Consider the following 24,343-nt stretch of genomic DNA (forward strand, 5'->3'; position numbering starts at 1 on the left):
CATGATGCAATTCAGCTTTCGATGTGGTTTGTGCTTGTTCATTACACTTGGACCATGATCCTTTTCAATTGATGTTATTGTAGACATTTTTTTTTCATCACCAGTGATGATTCGCTTTAAAAAAAAGGTCGATTCCATTGCGTTTGAGATGCATATCACAAATATTGATTCATTAAGTGAATCTCTTTCAATTTATGTGGAACCCAAATATCGAGTTCCTTAAATAGTCCAAGACATTTTAAGTGATTTTCAATTGTTGTATGTGATACATTTAACCTCTTTGCAAACTCTTGCACAGTCAGATTCAATTATGCTTTGATTCAGTCATCATCAACTTCTGTAGGTCGACCAGAATGTTGGTCATTTGAGTGAAAAATCTCCAGAACAGAATTTTAAAAACCATTTCTGACATGTGCATTCTGTTAAGCAATCAACACCATAAACTTCACATATCTCTTTGTGAACTTTAGCAGCTTTCTTTCCTTTACAGAAATAACAAAGCAAAGTATTGCGAAATTGTTCGTTTTTGCACTACTTATTAAAATTGACATTGAACTAACAGCTGTAAACAAAATTACACACAATTTGCTTCTAAAGTAAGCTAAAAGTAGCGGCTATCAAATGTCAGAGGAAAAAATCATAACATTCACAAAAGTCATTCAAAAAAATTGTAACTCTATATACTTGCAAAAACAAAATTACTTTCTTGCCAACCCAATATTTAATATATATATATATGCATATATATATATATATGCATATATATATATATATATATATATATATATATTATATATATATATATATCATATATATATCATACACACACACACACACACACATATGTATATATATATATGTTTTTTTCTGCTATTTTGTTCTAATGACATGAAAGATGTAAGTGTTTAAATGGCTATTTCATAATGTAATGAGCTATATAATCTTGTTATATGATTCATAATGAAGAGTGAATGTGTTTAATAAAGTAGTTGGTGTGTTTAATTGTTGACTGAGAATTTACTTTTGCCTTGACAATTTTTTTCCAAAAAATTAGATAAAATAATTCCTGTTTGATATCTATATTTTATCAGCTAAACCATCATCATCGTTTAACATCCACCTTCCATGCTGGTATGGGTGATGTCTCTATTTGATTCAATTGCCGCTACATAATTTGTCTTTAAATTGTTCCTTGTTACATTAAATTTGGTTGATTCCGATTTATTATTTAAATTGTATTTGGTCAAGTATTCCAAATTTCTAGAAATATTATGTTAAAGCATAATGTTGCTAGAAATTTTTATGAACTTGTCTAGAAGTTATTTGTAAACAGGTAAAAGTTTGTATGCATGTGCATTGTTTAAAATTATTCATCTTTCATTCCTGTTTATGTGAAGCCATCAATTTAAGACGTTCAAACAGTTGGTCAGATTCTTATGAAGGGTTCAGATTTACGGAAAGTGGTAAAGATCAAAAGGAATCTGAAACAGAACAACATTCAAAAAACTGTTGGTAAGTTTTTAAAGACGTTTATTATCTTTATTATTTACAGTGTCTTGATTTGTGTTTTACTAAGCATTTTCTGGGAAATCCAGTAAATATCTTCTTCTCCTCCTCCTCCTCCCTCCTCCTCTGCCTCCTCTCCCTCCTCTCCGCCTCCAGTAATCAAATTATTCTGTCAAATGCAATGCTTATTTATTCACATTATTTTGAATTAATCACCTATTATCTTGTAGCTTCGAGATTTTGATGATGTGTGTATTTTAAAAATGATATTGTAGGATAGGTGTGAGAAGCTGGATTTGGTCAGTAGGTAGAATAGGTGGGACTATGTTCTACCTATTTCATGGCCAGTTTAAATACCTAAGGGTTAATGGTCATTTTGCATGCTGGCAAGAGAGATTGTTTGATCCAGTACTGTATGGAATTCCAAGCTCAATTTTATCAACCACTTAACTGTGTATTGGGTGCATTTTATATGGCCCCTGGACAAGTGCTTTTCATGTAGCACCAGCACAAGTGCTTTTTACATGACACTGCCACAAAACCTTTTTACGTGACACCACCACAGGCCCTTTTTATGTGGCACCATGCAAGACAACCCCCCACTCACCAGCTGAAAGAAGGAGTCCACAGTTTTACTTAAAGGGTTAATATAACATTACTAAGCACGACAAATGGATGTACTAAAAGAAAAAGTTTCCAGTACCCCTGCTTTAATGTCATAAACTCTTCGTCAATATTACATTGCTAACACTGACAATAGACAAACTTGCATTGTTCAAACGTTTACCAACATCATTCAATGCTATAGGTGTGACTATAACATCACAGGATATGCTGCCCCAAGATTTTGAAACTTGATCATTGAGTAGTCTCTATTTTAATGATGGGTGGGAATTGATTGCACTAGTTCTGATTGTGTCTTGCACTGTGTAAATAGGTGTGGTTTATATAAGAAAGGATATCGGTTTGATTAGTAACACTAGCTTTCCACTAATTTCTTTATATGTTATATCTGACTATATTGCTCATGATAGCCTTGTGTTCATGTTATAAACAACCTGAATTATATACTCATAGTCTATTTCTCCCACTCCACTGTATATATGTGGATTCTTATGTAAATAAAATTACAGTTGCATCATTCTACACATGATTTCATCATTCTACACATGCTCTAATTCTAACCATGTAATTACACATTTTTGTGTGTGTATGTATGAATATATGTGTGTGTGTATTTGTGTATATATATATATATATATATATCCTATACACATATTTGTGTGTTTGTATATATGTGTGTGTATGTATATGAATGTATAGATATGTGTGTGTGGTGGGGTATATGTATCATCATCAATCATTCTCGTTTAACGTCTGCTTTCCATGCTGGCATGGGTTGGATAGTTTGACTGAGGACTGGCAAACCAGAGATTGCACCAGGCTCCGATCTGCTTTTTCTGCAGATCAAGCAGGGCTGTTTACCTGAAGGGTTTTGTGATCTGTCTGCCTTTCTATTTATTACGACTTTGGTTTTTACTAGGTTGACTCTAAGGCCGTTCGATTCTAAACCCTGCTTCCACACTCTGCCAAAGCAGACAAATGGAGCCTGGTGCAGCTCTCCAGTTTCCCAGCTCCTGTCTAACCATCCAACCCATGCCAGCATGGAAAATTAATGTAAGACAATCATGATAATGTTGATATCATAAAATGGTTGGACACTGTAAAATAGACAATAGTGGATACCATTTTATGGATGGCTCAAAACAGACAATGTATAATTTGCTATTAATCATACCTGGAAGGATAACACACTAACAAAGCCATTTAAATGTCAGATTGAATGTTTAGCACAATCTGTTCTGATTCTCTGTGTCCTGATATCAAATCTCACTGAGTTCAAGTTTGCTTTTCATCCTTTTGGGGTTGATACATCATCATCATCATCATTTAACATGGGTTTTATAGTTTGACAGGAGCTGGTAAAGGTGGGGTTTGCACTAGGCTCCACTGACCATCCTGGCATGGTTTCTATGGCTAAATGCCCTTCCAAACACTAACCACTTTACTGAGTGTACTGAGTGCTTTATATGTGGAACCATCACAAGTACTTTTTATGTGGCACCAGCACAAGTGCTTTTTATGTGGCACCAGCATTGGTGGTTTTTATGTGGCATCAGTACGAATGCATTTTATGTGCTATCATCACTGGCACATTTTATGTGACACCATTACCATTGCTTTTTGCATGGCACCAGCACTAGTGCCTTTTATGTCATATCATGACACAAATGTAACAATCTAGGTTGATAGCTTGGCAGAATTGTAGAAATGTTGCATCAGATGCCTAAATTTAATGAAAGTTACGGAGAGGATCATAGCCTAACTAATTCGGGAGAGAGTTAGCCTAGATGAGATACAGTTTGTGTTTATGCCAGAGAGAAGCACCACTAATGCTATATTTCTGGTAAGGCAACTGCAAGAGAAATACCTAGCCAAAGAAAAACCTCTGTACTTGGCTTTTGTTGACTTGGAGAAAGCCTTTGACAGAGTTCACTGATCTCTTATCTCGTCGTCAATGGATATATGAGGCAATTAAAAGCAAGAGGAAATTCTTAGCTTAGCTCTACATATTTTCAAGTGTCATCAAACAGCCAAACACACACACATGTATACACACATATATTTCTATCATCATCATCATTTAATGTCCGTTTTCCATGCTGGCATAGTTTGGACAGTTTGACTAAAAACTAGTAAGCTGGGGCGCTGTGTGTGTGTGTATGTGTATATATATATGTGTGTGTGTATATATATATATATGTGTGTGTATATGTATATATACCTATATATGTATGTTGATATATATATATATATATACACATGTGTGTGTGTGTGTCGGTGTACAGTTATGTATGTATTGTATGTATAAATGCATCACCAGTAACAGCAGCATTTAACATCTGTTTTCCGTGTTGATGTGGGTTGTACAGTTTGACAGGAGTTGTTCAACCCAGGCATCGTACTAGGCTCCATTGTCTGTTTTGGCATGGTTTCTATGGCTAGATGCCCTTCCTAACGCCATCCACTTCACAGAGTGTACAGGGTCTTTCTTACATGGCACCAACACAAGTTCCTGGGCTGAAAAATGCCTTGCGGTTGAATTTGATTGATGGAAATTATATGGAAGCTCATTATGTATTCGTATCTGAGCACCTTTTCAAACTCCACCTGTCTAACACCCGTGGACATGTTTACAAAGTCAGAAAACAGCACAGCTCCCATGACTTTCAGAAACATTTTTTCATGCTAAGAGTTGCTAAAGTATGGAACAAACTGCCGGCATCAGTTGTTAGTTGTCGGAGCACTGCATCCTTCGAAACTTCCATGCTTCCCGAGATTTGCGAACACTACACCTGATTTTCTCCCCTCTATACACACGCAAGCATCTATCTGACTCATACACTGTTCACTTCCCAGACATTTGTACATTACTGCAAATGCTTTATATGCACTTTTGACAAGTTGTGGTGCACTTGAGCTCTGTATACAATTTCATTATTATTATATATGTGTCTTTGTGTATGTGTTTGTTGCTCCCATCACTTGACAACCAGTGTTGGTTTATTTACATCCCCATAACTTAGTAGTTCAGCATAAGAGACCAATGAAATATATATCTAACTTAAAAAGTAAATACTGGGCTTGATTTGTTTGACTAAGATGGTGCCACAGCATACTGAAGCCCAATGATTGAGTCAAATAAAAGATAACAGATATGAAACAGTTATCTCTTCCATTTACAGGAACCCTTTGTCCAATATCTGTTTAGTGCTAACCTTTATTTCAGTTTAAGTTACCAACCACACTAGGCCTCTAGGTTGGCATTGATACATTTTTGGCACTTAGGTGGATTTTGACTCAGAATTTAGAGAGCCATGACATTTACCACAAGGCATCTAATCCAACATTTCTACAATTCTGCCAAGCCATCAACCTAGATAGTTACATTTGTTTCATGATGCGACATAAAAGGCACTAATGTTGGTGCCATGCAAAAAGCAATGGTAATGGTGTCACATAAAAAGTGCCAGTGATGATAGGACATAAAATGCACTTGTACTGATGCCACATAAAAACCACCAATGCTGGTGCCACATAAAAAGCACTTGTGATGGTTCCACATATAAAGCACTCAGTACACTCAGTAAAGTGGTTGGTGTTTGGGAGGGCATTTAGCCATAGAAACCATGCCAGGATGGTTTGACAGGAGCTGAGAAACTGGAGAGATACACCAGGCTCCATTTGTCTGCTTTGGCATGGTGTCTATGACTGGATGCCCTTCCTAATACCAACCTTTAACAGTGTTTTGGGTGTATTTTATATGGCCCCTGGACAAATGCTTTTCATGTGGCACCAACACATGTGCTTTTTACGTGGCACCAGCATTGGTGGTTTTCATGTGGCATCAGGACTAGTGCATTTTATGTGCTATCATCACTGGCACTTTTTATGTGACACCATTACCATTGCTTTTTGCATGGCACCAGCACCAGTGTCTTTTATGTCATATCATGACACAAATGTAACAATCTAGGTTGATGGCTTGGCAGAATTGTAGAAATGTTGCATCAGATGCCTAAATTTAATGAAAGTTACAGAGAGGATCATAGCCTAACTAATTCAGGAGAGAGTTAGCCTAGATGAGATACAGTTTGTGTTTATGCCAGAGAGAAGCACCACTGATGCTATATTTCTGGTAAGGCAACTGCAAGAGAAATACCTAGCCAAAGATAAACCTCTGTACTTGGCTTTTGTTGACTTGGAGAAAGCCTTTGACAGAGTTCACTGATCTCTTATCTCGTCGTCAATGGATATATGAGGCAATTAAAAGCAAGGGGAAATTCTTAGCTTAGCTCTACATATTTTCAAGTGTCATCAAACAGCCAAACACACACATGTATACACACATGTATACACACATATATTTCTATCATCATCATCATTTAATGTCCGTTTTCCATGCTGGCATAGTTTGGACAGTTTGACTGAAAACTAGTAAGCTGGGGCGCTGTGTGTATGTGTATGTATATATATATATATATATATATATATACATATATGTGTGTATGTATATATATATATGTGTGTGTGTATATACATATATATGTATGTTGATATATATATATATATTATATATATATATATATATATATACATATATGTGTGTATGTATATATATATATGTGTGTGTGTATATACATATATATGTATGTTGATATATATATATATATATATATATATATTTATATACACGTGTGTGTGTGTGTGTGTCGGTGTACAGTTATGTATGTTTTGTATGTATAAATGCATCACCAGTAACAGCAGCATTTAACATCTGTTTTCCGTGTTGATATGGGTTGTACAGTTTGACAGGAGTTGTTCAACCCAGGTGCCATACTAGGCTCCATTGTGTTTTTTGGCATGGTTTCTATGGCTAGATGCCCTTCCTAACGCCATCCACTTCACAGAGTGTACTGGGTCTTTCTTACATGGCACCAACACAAGTTCCTGGGCTGAAAAATGCCTTGCGGTTGAATTTGATTGATGGAAATTATATGGAAGCTCATTATGTATTCGTATCTGAGCACCTTTTCAAACTCCACCTGTCTAACACCCGTGGACATGTTTACAAAGTCAGAAAACAGCACAGCTCCCATGACTTTCAGAAACATTTTTTCATGCTAAGAGTATGCACTTTTGACAAGTTCTGGTGCACTTGAGCTCTGTATACAATTTCATTATTATTATATATGTGTCTTTGTGTATGTGTTTGTTGCTCCCATCACTTGACAACCAGTGTTGGTTTATTTACATCCCCCATAACTTAGCAGTTCAGCATAAGAGACCAATAAAATAAATACCAAACTTAAAAAGTAAATACTGGGCTTGATCTGTTTGACTAAGATGGTGCCACAGTATAGCTGAAGCCCAATAATTGAGTCAAATAAAAGATAACAGTTATCTCTTCCATTTACAGGAACCCTTTGTCCAATATCTGTTTAGTGCTAACCTTTATTTCAGTTTACGTTACCAACCACACTAGGCCTCTAGGTTAGCATTGGCACATTTTTGGCACTTAGGTGGATTTTGACTCAGAATTTAGAGAGCCATGACATTTACCACAAGGCATCTGATGCAACATGTGACACCATTACCATTGCTTTTTGCATGGCACCAACATTAGTGCCTTTTATGTCGCATCATGACACAAATGTAACTATCTAGGTTGATGGCTTGGCAGAATTGTAGAAACATATAAAGTCATAGATAACATATAAAGAAATTAGTGGAAGGCTTTGCATTGTTCAGACTTTACAGGCATCATTCAATGCTATAGGTGTGGTTATAACATCACAGGATATGCTGCCCCAAGATTTTGAAACTTGATCATGGGTGGGAAATGATTGCACTGTGTCTTGCACTGTGTAAATAGGTGTGGTTTATATAAGTTTGACTAATAACACTAGCCTTCCACTAATTTCTTTATATGTTATCTATGACTTTATATGTTTCTACAATTCTGCCAAGCCATCAACCTAGATAGTTACATTTGTGTCATGATATGACATAAAAGGCACTAATGTTGGTGCCATGCAAAAAGCAATGGTAATGGTGTCACATAAAAAGTGCCAGTGATGATAGGACATAAAAACCACCAATGCTGGTGCCACATAAAAAGCACTTGTGATGGTTCCACATATAAAGCACTCAGTACACTCAGTAAAGTGGTTGGTGTTTGGGAGGGCATTTAGCCATAGAAACCATGCCAGGATGGTTTGACAGGAGCTGAGAAACTGGAGAGATACACCAGGCTCCATTTGTCTGCTTTGGCATGGTGTCTATGACTGGATGCCCTTCCTAATACCAACCACTTAACAGTGTATTGGGTACATTTTATATGGTCCCTGGACAAATGCTTTTCATGTGGCACCAACACAAGTGCTTTTTACATGACACTACCACAAGACCTTTTTACGTGACACCACCACAAAACCTTTTTATGTGGCACCAGTCATGTCACTATATAACATGCAAGACAACCCCCCCCACTCACAAGCTGAAAGAAGGAGACCACAGTTTTACTTAAAGGGTTAAAATAACATTACTAAGCATGACAAATGGATGTACTAAAAGAAAAAGTTTCCAGTACCCCTGCTCAAGTGTCATAAACTCTTCGTCAATATTACATTGCTAACACTGACAATAGACAAATTTGCATTGTTCAAACGTTTACCAACATCATTCAATGCTATAGGTGTGACTATAACATCACAGGATATGCTGCCCCAAGATTTTGAATCTTGATCATTGAGTAGTCTCTATTTTAATGATGGGTGGGAATTGATTGCACTAGTTCTGATTGTGTCTTGCACTGTGTAAATAGGTGTGGTTTATATAAGAGAGTATATTGGTTTGACTAGTAACACTAGCCTTCCACTAATTTCTTTATATGTTATCTATGACTATATCATATAAAATATTTTAACTGCCGACACGTAAAAGCACCATCCGCTCGTGTTCATTGCCAGCCTCGGCTGGCCCCCATGCCGGTGACACGTAAAAGCACCATCCGTCCGTGTTCGTTGCCAGCCTCGGCTGGCCCCCGTGCCGGTGACACGTAAAAGCACCGTTCGTTCGTGGCCGTTTGCCAGCTCTGTCTGGCCCCGTGTCGGTGACACGTAAAAGCACCATCCGCTCGTGTTCGTTGCCAGCCCCGGCTGGCCCCCGTGCCGGTGACACGTAAAAGCACCATCCGCTCGTGTTCGTTGAAAGCCCCGGCTGGCCCCCGTGCCGGTGACACGTAAAAGCACCGTCTGTTCGTGGCCGTTTGCCAGCTCTGTCTGGCACCTGTGCAGGTGGCACATAAAAAACACCCACTACACTCGCGGAGTGGTTGGCATTAGGAAGGGCATCCAGCCGTAGAAACACTGCCAAATCTGACTGGGCCTGATGAAGCCGTCCGGCTTCACAGACCCCAGTTAAACCGTCCAACCCATGCTAGCATGGAAAGCGGACGCTAAATGATGATGATGATGATGATGATTCAGGTTATCATAAGCAACATGAATGGGGATGCCACATACTGCAGCCATTGTACTCATAGTCTATTTATCCTATCCCATTTCCCATTGTGTATATGTTGATTCTTATGTAAATAAAATTAGTTGCATCATTCTACAGCTCATTGTTTATAAAAATGCTCTAATTCTGTCTAATCATGCATGTGTGTGATGATACATATATGACACCCTACTGCAGACCACCTCATTGACGAACGACAGGGACCTTCTCTTTGTGGCTGGTGATTTCAATGGGCATGTTGGACGACATGCTGGGGGCTTCCATGGCGTACATGGAGGCTACGGTTATGGTTCCCGCAACGAGGAGGGAACCAGGCTGCTGGAGTTCTGCGACGCGAATAGTCTTATGGTCTGCAACACTAACTTCAGGAAACCAACAAGCCACCTGGTCACCTACCGATCGGGCTGGCATACTAGCCAAATCGACTACATCCTTGCCAGAAAAAGGGAAAGATGGCTGCTTATAAATGCCAAAACCTTCCCAGGCGAAGAATGCACCCCACAACATAGACTGGTAGTTAGTGACTTTAGGATCAGGAATAAGAGGGCAACTAGAAGACGACCAACATGGAGAAGAAGGGTCTGGAAGCTTAAAGACCCTGCGAATGGACAGAGATTTAGAGACATGTTACTTGAAGCCTTTGACGAAATGGAAGGGGGTATAGCTATGCATGGGGTAGAAGACAACTGGACGCTTCTGAGGGACAACCTGCTGAAAGCCACTGACCAGATCTGTGGCTGGTGCAAAGTCCCTTTAAGACCCAAAATAACGTGGTGGTGGAACAATATTGTTGACTGGGCTATTAGACAAAAGAAACAAGCTTGGAAGGCTTGGAAGAACGGGGGTAGCAGGGAAGTGTATCAGACTGCCAGAAGGGAAGCTAGGAGACAGGTCTATCTAGCCAGAGGGGAAGCAGATAAGAGAAAATTTGCCAATGTCCTGCGCCGTGAGGATGAAAGACTTGAGGTATTTCGTGTTGCAAGACAGTGTGTGAGAGAGAATCGTGATGTGGTAGGAGAGAAATGTGTTCGCAAGGATGACGGTTCACTTGCGCTAAATGAGGATGCAAAGAGAGAGGCTTGGAGACGCCACTATGAAAGGTTGCTGAATGAGGAAAATGAATGGGATAAAGAGAGTCTGCCGAATGTTGACCCAACAGATGGACCAGCTATCCGAGTTGATAGTTCCGTGGTAGCTAAGGCAATTAGAAGCATGAAGACAGGGAAAGCCCCAGGCCCATCAGGAATTACTGCAGAGATGCTCAAAATATCTGGTAGTGTCGGCTATAGCATAGTCACCCGTATAGTTAACCAGGTGATACACGAAGGAGTCATACCCAATGACTGGTGTAGCAGCATAATAGTCAACTGCTACAAAGGTAAAGGTGACGCCCTAGATACAAATAATTACAGAGGTATCAAGTTGTTGGATCAGGTAATGAAGGTTACGGAGAGGGTTATAGCCCAATTAATTAGAGAGAGAGTTAGCTTAGATGATATGCAGTTTGGGTTCGTGCCAGGGAAAAGTACTACTGATGCTATATTCCTGGTAAGACAGCTGCAGGAGAAATACCTAGCCAAAGGTAAGCCCTTGTACCTGGCTTTTGTTGATTTGGAGAAAGCCTTTGACAGGGTCCCCCGATCCCTTATCTGGTGGTCAATGAGGAAACTAGGGATAGATGAATGGTTAGTGAGAGCTGTGCGAGCCATGTACAGAGACGCTGCTAGTAAGGTGAGGGTAGGCAACGAGTACAGTGAAGAATTCCGGGTAGAGGTTGGGGTCCACCAAGGTTCAGTCCTCAGCCCCCTCCTATTTATCATAGTCCTCCAGGCAATAACGGAAGAATTCAAGACAGGATGCCCCTGGGAGCTCCTCTATGCTGATGACCTTGCTCTAATCGCTGAGTCACTATCAGAACTGGAGAAGAAGTTTCAGGTGTGGAAACAAGGATTAGAATTGAAGGGCCTTAGAATCAACCTAGCCAAAACCAAAGTCCTAATAAGTAGGAAGGTGGACCAACCACAAACGACTTCAGGTAGATGGCCCTGCTCGATCTGTAAAAAAGGTGTAGGTAGAAACTCTATAAGGTGCACCAAGTGTAAGCTATGGACACATAAGAGGTGCAGCAATGTCAAAGGTAGGCTAACTGGGAAGATAGTTTTCGTATGTGGCAGATGCTCAGGAGAAATAAACTCTGGAAACGTGCAGAGACCAACTTCTACCACGTTCCAGGGAGACAAACTAGAAGTAGTTGATAGCTTCCGCTACCTAGGAGACCAAGTCAGTAGCGGGGGTGGGTGTGCTGAAAGTGTAACTGCTAGAGTAAGAATAGCCTGGGCAAAGTTTAGAGAGCTCTTACCCCTGCTGGTGACAAAAGGCCTCTCGCTCAGAGTAAAAGGCAGACTGTATGATGCATGTGTACGTACAGCCATGCTACATGGTAGTGAAACATGGGCCGTGACTGCTGAGGATATTCGTAAGCTCGCAAGAAATGAAGCCAGTATGCTCCGATGGATGTGTAATGTCAGTGTTCATAATCGTCAGAGTGTAAGTACCTTGAGAGAAAAGTTGGACCTAAGAAGCATCAGTTGTGGTGTGCAAGAGAGACGGCTGCGCTGGTATGGTCATATGACGAGAATGGCTGAAGATAGTTGTGTGCAAAAGTGCTACACCCTAGCAGTTGAGGGAACCTGTGGAAGAGGTAGACCCAGGAAAACCTGGGACGAAGTGGTGAAGCACGACCTTCGAACTTTAGGTCTCACCAAGGAAATGACTAGAGACCGAGACCTATGGAAGTATGCTGTGCGTGAGAAGACCCGGCAAGACTAGTCAGGCCATAACCCGTGGCCCCTACCTGGGACGTAGTCAGTCCACCTGTGCATACCTTCTTTCTTGTGACACTTGTGAAGACCTGTTGAGGCAAGTGAAAATCAAATCAAAAAATCAAACAAAATCAAAATAGATGAACATCAATGGAATTTGTATCTTTGTGGTACCAGTGCCGGTGGCACACGAGAAAACCATCCGAACGTGGCCGTAGCCAGTGCCGCACCGACTGGCCTCCATGCTGTGGGCACGTAACAATCACCATCAGATCATGGCCGATCGCCAGCCTCATCTGGCTCCTGTGTCGGTGGCACATAAAAAACACCATCCGAGCGTGGTCGTCTGCTAGCCTTGTCTGGCACCTGTGTCGGTGGCACATAAAAACACCATCCGAGCGTGGCCGTTCGCCAGCCTCGTCTGGCACCTGTGTCGGTGGCACATACAAACACCATCCGAGCGTGGCCGTTCGCCAGCCTCGTCTGGCACCTGTGTCGGTGGCACATAAAATCACCCACTACACTCTCGGAGTGGTTGGCGTTAGGAAGGGCATCCAGCTGTAGAAACACTGCCAGATCTGACTGGCCTGGTGCAGCCTTCGGGCTCCCCAGACCCCAGTTGAACCGTCCAACCCATGCTAGCATGGAAAGCAGACGTTAAATGATGATGATGATGATGATGATATATATATATATATATATAATATATATATATATATATATATAATATATATATATATATACACACATATATATATATAATATATATATATATATATACATACATATATATATATATACATATATATATATACATACATATATATATATACAACATATATATACATACATATATTATATATATATATATACATTATATATATATATACATACTATATATATATACATACATATATATATATATAACATACATATATATATACTACATATATATACATACAATATATATATATATATATATACATATATGTATATATACACACATATATATATATACATACATATATATATATACATATATATATACACATATATATATATATATACATATATATATATATATATATATATATGTGAGCGCTACATCATCTGCATGATGTGGAAAATATTCCATCAGCATTGCCCAAATGATGTTGGCATCACCTTTAAGGTACATCCAAGGCTTGGGCCCCGTGCCATCCGCCCAAAACAAAAATCGCACTCTCATCTCATAACAACAATACGGCACAATTATTTCACCTCAATTGGCCCTGCTCTCTTTAACATTACACCAAAACACATTAAAACAGAAACTGACCCTATAGGGTTCAAGAAGTCTTTGGACAGATTCCTTCAAGAAATCCCGGATAAACCCCCTACACCTGGATATGTCTCTGTAAACAATAACTCTCTACTTGAGTGGGCCATAGTGCCCAAATTCTGACTTGAAAGACTTCACCAGGTGGTGCTATTAAGTTAGACATGGCCTGGGCCAATAATGGCCGAAACCTATCAAAGTATCAAAGTATCAAAGTATATACATATATATATATATACATATATATATATATATATATACATACATATATATATATATACATATATATATATATACATACATATATATATATATACATATATGTATATATACACATATTATATATATATATATATATATATATATATATATATAATATACATGTGTGTGTGTGTGTGTATGTATATGTGTGTAAAAAACACACTCAGTGCCGCCAATCCTTGTCAGTTATCATCCAAAGGATCTCACCAATTTCACATCTTTAACAATAATATTGATTCCCTTTGGTAGCATCAGCAACTAGAAGCTGTTGGAAAATAGGGAGCAAATAAACACGGGACTAAATACGACAGAAAGTGAACATACAAACGTTGAAATAAATATGCAGTATAATTATACAAAGAAAATAATACTTAAGATGAGACAAAATAGTGAATGGGCAAGGGACAAAGAGGGGAAACAAACATCAGAAAATGTGGACATACAAACAAAATGAAATAATTAAACAGAATAAGGCCTTACGGCTTAGACATGAAACAAAGATGTAGGTAACACCAGGAAGATTATCCTAGAGGATAAGAAGCAAGAGAAACAGCAGAGAGACAACAAAATGTGTTGAAAAATGAGAGATGAGAGAAACACAACCAGTTTTGCAATCAACATGAAAAAAAATGGGGATGAGAGATGATGATGCCCATGGGTCACGTGTCAGTGATAGGATAGAGAAAAGTGGTAGAGGGCACTGAGGGAGAGGGGAAGAGGAGGATGAAAGGGAAAGAAGGGACAGAAATAGACATTGTATGTACAGATAAATTCCAAGAATGTTAACAAAATAAGACCATGTGTGTAACGCCACACAGTTTTATTTTGTTAATGTTCTGTGAATTTATATGTGTATATACATATAAATACCTGTGTGTGTAGATGTACATATATGTATTTATTATAAGTATATATGTACATCACTAGCAGCATTTTACATCCATTTTCCATGTTGGCATGGATTGGATGATTTGACAAGAGCTGTCAATTCAGAAGATTGTGCCAAGCTCAACTGTTTACTTTGGCATGGTTTGTAGAGGTGGATGCTCTTAATTTTAATTTAATTTTTATTGGTTCAAAAAGCAAAAGCAAGGCCATGTAGGGGGATAGGGAGTTATGTACAGGGAGGATGGTCATACAAAGAGTTCAGGCCATTTCCGGTCAAGAGAGACTTTGAACCAAGCGGTCGTCGGCATCTTCACTATCTCATCCAGCAGCTTATTCCATGGATCCGCAACCCTCTTCCTAATGCCAAGCACTTTACAGGGTCTTTTTGGTGCCTTTTACGTAGCACCAACACTGACATGGTCACACAGTAACTTACAAGACGTGACTCCTAAGCTGAGTGGGGATAGTAGTGTGGGAGGTGGCTTTGTGCCAGGTGTGTAGGGTATGAATAGAGTTAAAGAAACAGGTGTCTTGCATTGAGGGAGATAAATAGCTAGTTCAGCAGAAGAGAGGAGGAAGGGAATGAAGATGAAAAAATGTGATAGGGGATGTTGTACACATATGTTACAGGGATGTGTATATAGGTGAAATGGAAACAAGGATTGGATGGGGAGAGTGGGTGTTTAAGTTCATGGGATTATGAAAGATAAATGGGAGGTGAAGATGGAATGCAGTGAGTGGATGCATATAAAGATAAGGTGTGTTAGGAGGATAAGATGTTGGGGAGAGATTCAACAGGGACACATTGTGTGCAGGTAGGTTCACAGGGGTGCAGAGGAAGAGTGAGGGGTAAAGGGGAGGGAAATACATGTGGTAAAATCAGGTGAGGGGCCTGGGAGAGGTGTTAGGAAGGTGGATTGGAGGGAAGATGTTTGTCATGGACATAAATGAGATGCTTAAAATATCTGGTGGAGTGAGATACAGCCTAGTCACCTGTATAGTCAATCATGTTGCCCAGGAAAAGGTCATACTCAACGAATGGTGTAACAGAATCATAGTCAACTGCTACAAAGATAAAGGACATGCTTTAGACAGAAGTAAAAACAGAGTAACTTGCAAGACAAGGAATTTTAACAAGGGCAGGAGCATTGGAGGAGGGATAGTGTGACAGAGAGGCAGAAACAAGTGTCTTCCTATAGAGGAGATATATCGTTACTCAGTGAGAGAGAGAGAGAGAATGTAAAGCTGATAACCTGGTCATCTTCTTGAAGGGCAAACCTAATAATATATAAGCAATTAGATCCTATGTGCTATGCAGAGTAGCTTTCTTGACATCATCCTTGTCCAGTTATTTTTTTCTTTTTCAACAGTTTCATCCCCAAGACCTCCTTCACCACTCTATATTGTCATTACTAGTGTTCAGTGTAAACACCATAACCTATCCTTGTTCACAAAATTGTCTGGTCAAATACATGTTCAATTCACTTGTGTGAAACTCTGAGTAACATTGGGGTAAACCACTGACTGTTATGCTGTAAATATTCATTCTACATCATGTATTGCATGCTCTTTTCTTTCATTTGTGTATGTGTATGCATGTATATATATATATGGTGTACACACGTAGCAGGATATTCTAATTTTCTACTTATAGCTTACTTGATCCCAGTCAATCAAGACAGTACGAAAACTTCAAGAAGTCCTATTCCAATATTTTACATAAATGCCAACTGTTTAATAAATCAGCTGAAGTACAGAAACACATGGCCGTTCTTCCAGAACAGAAGTCTACATTAGGTGAGGAATCTTGATACTTACTCAGTTATTTGTGTAGTGTGATTTGATATATATAATCGTGTGTATGTGTGTGTTCAGAAGTATAATTGAAAACTGTAGCCATTCTATCTTTTTCTTTCTGGCAGTGTACACCTATGATCACATCATCTGGTGTGACCTTCCTTTCTAAAGACTGTAGGGTATAATTCAAAGAGAATTCAACTGCTTTTGTATATGTGTAAAAGGAGATGTTAAATTTCGTTACTCAGTAAAGTTAGCAAAAGAGAAATAAATTCTCTTCAAATTTAATGTTTCACACACAAGATTCTTGTATTTCCATAACAGGACTATTGAGTGCTTAATTTCAGGTTTACATGCAACAAAACTGGAAACAACTTAATTCATACCTGATAATTTTGTACAGGTGTTATCTAAACAAGTAAGAAGTTTGCTTCCTGGCTTTGATAGACAGAACTGTATAGAAGCCTGCCACGTGTGTGTGTGGGGGGGATGGGTGAGTGGATGTCTGTGTGTCTATGTTGACAGTTGGTGTTGATTTGTTTACATCGCCATAACTTGGCAGTTCAGCAAAGAAGACCAATAGAGACAAATGGCCTTTAAAAAGATATGTTGATCTGTTGAACCAAAAACCTTCAAGGCAGTGCCCCAACATGGCTACAATCCAATGATGAAATTTTGGTGAATATTGCATAGCTTTCTCTGAGTGGATTTTATCTGCAGATGGCTACATCCTGATCATTAACCTCATGATGAGGCTATTGTGACAGGTCAATTGCTTCATAATGGTCATCGTTCTCATGTGACAATGTTGATGGCTGGTTAAGCATATGACTTCTGTAGGAACATGAAAAGCAAGAAATAATAGAAAATCTTTGTTTTTCTAGATTAATGTGCAACTTTTATCAGTAGGGACAATCAGTTTTGAGCTAAATTTAATATTTTATGAATTGTCAAGTGTCCCCAGTGTTGTAAGAATCAACAACTTGACATGTTAACCACCACAGCCTGTTATTGGAACTTACTGATGGTGCCATGTATTTCCTGTTACACTGTATACTGTTTAACCCTTTCATTATCAGCCTGGCTGAAACCGGCTCTGGTTCTGAGTACAAATGTCTTGTTTTCATAAGTTTTGAATTAAAATCTTCCACCAAACCTTAGTCACAATTTATGTTCCTAACATAAGCTTAATGATAACTAAGTTATTTTACTAAATTCTTTGTTATATTTAAAATAATTGAAAGAAACACAGAGCATCTCAAAATAAATATAGTAATGAAAGGGTTAATTACAAGAAAATGTAATTATTTTGCATTTTTACTATATTTCATAATTAAACTTTAATATTTAGCACTCATGCTACTTAAATATCCTCAAAACTATGTCAAAGAAAGGGAATAAAATATTTTCTCAAATTATGATATTGTATACTAGTGGTACATGTGGCAGTTAATGTGTTAATATTAGATTTATTGTGGCCTTTATATTTTGGATGAATGAATCTAAAAGGATGCTTATTACCCTTTTGGATAACAATTTTTCTGTCTGTTAATCTCTATTATTCAAAGTGTATCTTTTGAATTGTTTTGTCATTGCATGTGTTTCCATGTTTCTTCTTTGTCTCTGCCTATCTCTTTACAATGACAATTTAGTCAAAATACTGAATTATTTATACATGAGATCATAACAGATCAGTTGAGAGGTATTGGGAGTTATTGCTTATATTTTTCAGGTGTTCCTTGCCAGTTACTTTTCAACAGAAATAAACCTTTGGTCAAAAATTCCTCTGATTTTGGTAGGATCCTTGCCTACACTTAATGCTCATTGCAGCATCCCACACTGCATCACTGTGTTATCCCTAATATTCTAATACTGAGATATAGTTTCTGAACCTCAGTTTAGATTCCCTTAGAAAACCTTTTAAAATTGGCCTGTACACCACTAGTCATTTCAGATTCTTGCAGAAGTTCCTACAGCACTGATCATTTCAGGTTTTCACCTCCTCAGTACCTCCTCTTCTACTGGTCATTTTAAATCTTCATGTCAGCTCCTCCTGCACTCCTGCTCATCCTTCACAGTGACAAGGACTGTCTAATTGACCTTAGGGATGACTGATGTGTTACCCAGTGAATTTGTTTAAAGTGAAGAAGAGTTGCACACCACCAATCTAACTCTCTCTCTCTCTTGTCTGTAACCAACTTCAGACCATTGGCAAGTCTAGGTCAAGACAATTGAGGATGGAGATGGATGCAGTGACTGACTAAAATGTCTTACTTGCCTTGTTTTGTTTTCTGCTACAATGCAGAAATTGCTACAGCTATCTTCCCCACTGCTGAGCCATGAAGGCTTCTTCAGCTGAGTCCACCAAATCCAGTCTTCACATCCATAGGTAGGCAAGCCCTAATATGCTAATTAACCCCATAGCTTGGACTGTAACAGGTGCTTCTGTTCCAGATCAGGATAGACCTGGAAACAATAGTGGTTAAAAGATGGTTCCACACCCCTCAAAACCCTGAAAATCTTGAACCAGGATCCTACTACTGGCTGCAGTTTAAAGTCATGCTCAAGACATACCTTTTACAGTTATGGTTATTTAAAACCCTTGCCTCATCTCCTCCTATTCTGCTGGTCATTTACAATTTTTTCTTCAATTCCTCTTATAACCACTGCTCCTTTTAGACACTTAAACACCTTACACTCAGCTGTACATATCCACAGTACATATTTTCTCCTATAGACTCAGTACAATTCACACTATATATATATATATATATATATATATATATATATATATATATATATATATATACACATATATATACACACTATATACACTTCACTGCTATACATACCACACAACTATATACTCCACACACTTCCCCATTATACATTTCCCATTATATACACTTCACCTCTTTATATGCAACAGTACAGCACTGTACACAGGACACCTATGTACACATTACTATACATTCCTTTCCACTATACACACCACACCATTATATGCACCTCACCAATGTATTTACCATGCAGTTGTACACATCACTGTACACAGGATGCTCTGTACATACGACACATCAGTGCAAAGGTTAAAGGTCATACATTCGTCACTAAAGTATTAAAGGTCACAGTTCAGATGTGATATTAAGCAGAGGGTCAGTATTAGTGTATTTTCCTCTTCTATTCCCTGAATGTCATGATTAAATGTGTTTAAAAACATGTCAATGTCAGGTAATGGCTAATTGTTGGATGTCAGATTTCATCTGAAAACACAAACATGCACGTGCACACACTTACACACACACACATGCACACACTTTCACTCTTTCTCCATCTCCCACCCCCCACTCTCTCTTATCTCCACTCTTTCTTATTCAGTGTTTCTTCGATAACATTTCTTTTACATTATACTTTCAGAATTCAAAGCCATTTGTCATTATTGTCTTCATGAAACAAAAGGTCCTCAATGTGATAACTGCCACAAGGTGGCATTGCAGTGTGCAGTCTGCCAAATTGGAGTACGAGGTAATAACTAATATTTGTTATTCCGTAATATTCTTAAGACAAAAACAATTGGTTGTTAGAAATTATACTGCTCTCCCACCTGGGGGGAAAAAAATCATGTTATGTAAGAATTAATGGTTTAATTAATAAAATTGTAATTGATTTCCTTTTAGCTCCTTTGGAAATCTTAAGTAGTTTCCACAGCATCATCATCATCATCATCATCATTTAACATCCACTTTCTATGCTAGCATGGGTTGGACGGTTCAACCGGGGTCTGGGAAGCCAGGAGGCTGCACCAGGCCCAGTCTGATCTGGCAGTGTTTCTACAGCTGGATGTCCTTCCTAATGCCAACCACTCCGTGAGTGTAGTGGGTGCTTTTTACGTGCCACAGGTGCCAGGCGAGGCTGGCAACGGCCACAATCGGTTGATACTTTTTACGTGCCACCGGCACTGGTATCACAACTACAATTTCCATTGATTTTTGATCGATTTCGATTTCACTTGCCTCAACAGGACTTCGCAAGCAAAGTTTTGTGTCCCAAGAAGGAAAGGTATGCATAAGTGGACTGGCTACATCCCAGGTAATGGCCACAGGTTATGGTCTCACTTGTTCTGCCGGGTCTTCTCATGCACAGCATATTTCCAAAGGTCTCGGTCACTAGTCATTGCCTCGGTGAGACCTAATGTTCAAAAGTCGTGCTTAAAGATCATTTATCAGAAATGTTCTGTATTTAAATTTATTCTCACAGCACACTTTTCTTTTATTCTTCATTAAGAAATCTTTAGCAAAAATCTTCAGGAATTAAGAAAATGTACCTAAGAAATTGAGAAATTCATCCAAAACATCTCATGAAAAATTTGAGCAATTTGAAAGGTACTTTTTATACTGAAGAATAAAGAACACTATGTCAATTGAATGTGATGTAAGTGTAAAAAATGACATCATGTTTGCTAAAACCACTCAGCCATAATCTATTAAGGGAAGTCCTTTGTAATTATTCATCTTAAAAAAGGTGGTACTCATTAGATAAAGTAAAAAAAAGAGACAGAATGTCGCAGTGGGAATGTCTTTGATCAGAGACTTGTTAGAAACAGTACTGACCTGGACCTCAATAACAATTTTAGGCTAAAAAACAAAAATGTTTTCAATGTTTAGTGAGTATTAATGATTTGTTTCAAGACTGAACACCCGAACCCCTTGGAACTCACAATATACTCAACTAGAGTAAGTGAATGTCTTTCTTCTGTTTCCTCAAATATGAATATTGTTATGATTCAGTTTTGTCCAGTAACACAAAGCAACAGAGAAATAATTGAGAAGGTCATCACAAGATACTCTTCAATTAACTACATCAGTTTGATATATCTAACAAGCAGTATTAGATTAAAATAGCCATCAGTGTACTGTACTTAATGCAGATACATTGTGAAAGGCAAATTAACTTCAGTATTTGTGCAGAGATGATATCTCCTATGGATGTACTGTTTAAAAACACAAAAATACATCATGAGCAGATGATAATCATCCAGCAGCAGCAGTGAGATGTTAGATACACATTTCTGCCTCTTCGAGCTTTTGTCAGTAGCATTTACCCACTGCCAGTCACATTGTTTTTAAACACAGTGCATCCATCATCATCATCATCATCATCATCGTTTAACATCCACTTTCTATGCTAGCATGGGTTGGACAGTTTGACTGAGGGCTGGTGAACCAGATGGCTGCACCAGGCTCCATCCAATCTGATCTGGCAGAGTTTCTACAGCTTGATGCCCTTCCTAACGCCAACCACTCCGAGAGTGTAGTGGGTGCATTTACAGGCCACTGGCATGGGGAGCCAGTCAAGGCAGTACTGGCAACGACCTCGCTCTAATGCTTTTACATGTACCACCAGCACAATTGCCAGTAAGGCGATGCTGGTAACGATCACGCTCGAATGGTGCCCTTTTACGTGCCACCGGCACGGAAGTCAGTTAGCCACTCTGGCAACGATCATGCTCGGATGGTGCTCTTAGCACCCTACTAGTATGGGGCTCGAGTGCCAGTAAGGCAACACTGGTAACGATCACACTCGAATGGTGCCTTTTATGTGCCATTGGCACGGAAGCCGGTTAGCCACTCTGTTAATGATCACACTCGTGTGGTGCTCTTTGCACCCTGCTAGCATGAATGCCAGTCATTGAATTTGATTTTGATTTCACTTGCCTCAACAGGTCTTTGCAAGCAGAGTTTAGTGTCCAAAGAAGGAAAAGGTACACACAAGTGGGCTGGTTACGCCCCTGGCATAGGCCCCGAGGTTATGGTTTCATTTGGCTTGCCGGGTCTTCTCAAGCACAGCATTATCTCCTAACAAATACCAGTGTTTAATTTACCTTTTGCATACATCATCATCGTCTTCATCATTGTTTAACATCTGTTTTCCATGCTGGCATGGGTTGGATGGTTTGACTGAGGTCTGGAAAGCATGAAGGCTGCACCAGGCTCCAATCTGATCTGGCAGTGTTTCTTCAGCTGGATGTCCTTCTGAATGCCAGCTATTCTGTGAGTGTAGTGGGTGCTTTTTATGTGACACCGGCACAGGAGTCAGTCAGGCAATACACAAATGGCTAAATACATTAGTGTTAATTAACAGTGAAGGTGCCCGGCTTCGTGGATAGGCTATTCAACTCAAGATTGTAAAGTTGTGGGTTTGGTTCCTGGCAGTGCATTGTGTACTTGAACAAGACATTTTATTCTTAGTTGCTCCAGTTCACTCAGCTGGTAAAATGAATTATAGCTGTTCTTCTTTGTCATGTTCTATGTCATGCTGAATCTCCATGAGAACTACATTAAAAGTATGCATATACCTTTATTAAAGGTATAGGTGTAGGAGTGGCTGTGTGGTAAGTAGCTTGTTTACCAACCACATGGTTCTGGGTTCAGTTCCACTGCGTGGTACGTTGGGCAAGTGTCTTCTACTATAGCCTCGAGCCAACCAAAGCCTTGTGAGTGGATTTGGTAGATGGAAACTGAAAGAAGCCTGTTGTATATATATACATGTGTGTGTGTATATGTTTGTGTGTCTGTGTTTGTCTCCCCAACCGATGCTGGTGTGTTTACGTCACCGTAACTTAGCGGTTCGGCAAAAGAGACCGATAAAATAAGTACTAGGCTTACAAAGAATAAGTCCTGGGGTCGATTTGCTCGACTAAAGACGGTGCTCCAGCATGGCCACAGTCAAATGAATGAAACAAGTAAAAGAGTAAAAGAGTATATCTGTGGAGTGCTCAGCCACTTGCACATTAATTTCACAAGCAGGCTGTTCTGCTGAACCGGGAACACTCTTCAACACAACCAACAGAAAACCAGGCCAAGTCACACTATTTTGTTTTTTTAATTTTAATTCACTTCAGCTTTCAATTCAATTATTCTTGTCTAATTTTTGTTCAATTTCTTGCAGGTTCTGCCAGTTTCTGTTTAGTCTGTGGTCATGGAGGTCACACATTACACATGTCACATTGGTTCCTCTCGTATTCGCAGTGTCCCAGTGGTTGTGGTTGCCTATGTATTGAAAGAAATTTAATTGAAGCTCTCTGACTTATTACTTCTGCACTTTTTATTATTACAAATTGTTGTTTGATTTCCACAATAAACCTTTAGTTTTTAATTTTTGTTTTGCTTCTTGGTTTATTTTGTTTTCTTTCATTCTGTTATTGAGAAAAACCGGTTCCTGAAAGACAACCATGGCCTACTGAGTGAAACAGTTAAAAGAATAGCTGCTATTGTTTTGTGACCCAGGTCAAACAATTGTGTTGTTGTCACAAATGTAATTTAAGATCTGCTAAGCATTACAAACAATGTTACTTGCAAGATACACTCCTTTCCATTCTGTTACTTATTTAACCCAATTTGTTTCACCTTTTAGCATTTTTAGGGGAAAGGTGTTGTTGATTACATTGGCCATGGTACTCGACTGGTACTTTATTTTCTTAACCCCAAAAGGATGAAAGGCGACATTGACTTTGGCAGTACTTGAACTGATAATGTAAAAACCCAGAAGTTATGCCATTATGCATTTTGTCTGGCTCAGTAGTGATTCTACCAGCTTTCTTCCTTTA

At 38.9% G+C, this 24,343-nt stretch overlaps 1 protein-coding gene across 11 annotated transcripts in view; it reads left to right on the forward strand.

Annotated features, from left to right (window-relative positions):
- LOC115217488 (GATOR complex protein WDR59) overlaps positions 1–23,897 on the forward strand; it is a 150,926-nt gene extending 127,029 nt beyond the window's left edge. For 6 of the 11 annotated variants that reach the window (XM_036504592.1, XM_036504611.1, XM_036504600.1 and 3 more), the window contains 5 exons: positions 1,398–1,512; positions 16,595–16,737; positions 18,470–18,532; positions 20,155–20,262; positions 23,686–23,897. In XM_036504592.1, the coding sequence (XP_036360485.1) occupies positions 1,398–1,512; positions 16,595–16,737; positions 18,470–18,532; positions 20,155–20,262; positions 23,686–23,822 (566 nt within the window). In that variant the 3' untranslated portion in view covers positions 23,823–23,897. Of the gene's footprint in view, positions 1–1,397; positions 1,513–16,594; positions 16,738–18,469; positions 18,533–20,154; positions 20,263–23,685 lie in introns of those variants that run through there. The other 5 variants (XR_004999976.1, XR_003882171.2, XM_036504624.1 and 2 more) reach the window with 3 other exon arrangements.
- The last annotated feature ends 446 nt before the right edge of the window (positions 23,898–24,343 follow it).

The sequence above is a fragment of the Octopus sinensis genome, linkage group LG1 (genome assembly GCF_006345805.1).
Source record: "Octopus sinensis linkage group LG1, ASM634580v1, whole genome shotgun sequence".
NCBI lineage: Eukaryota > Metazoa > Mollusca > Cephalopoda > Octopoda > Octopodidae > Octopus > Octopus sinensis.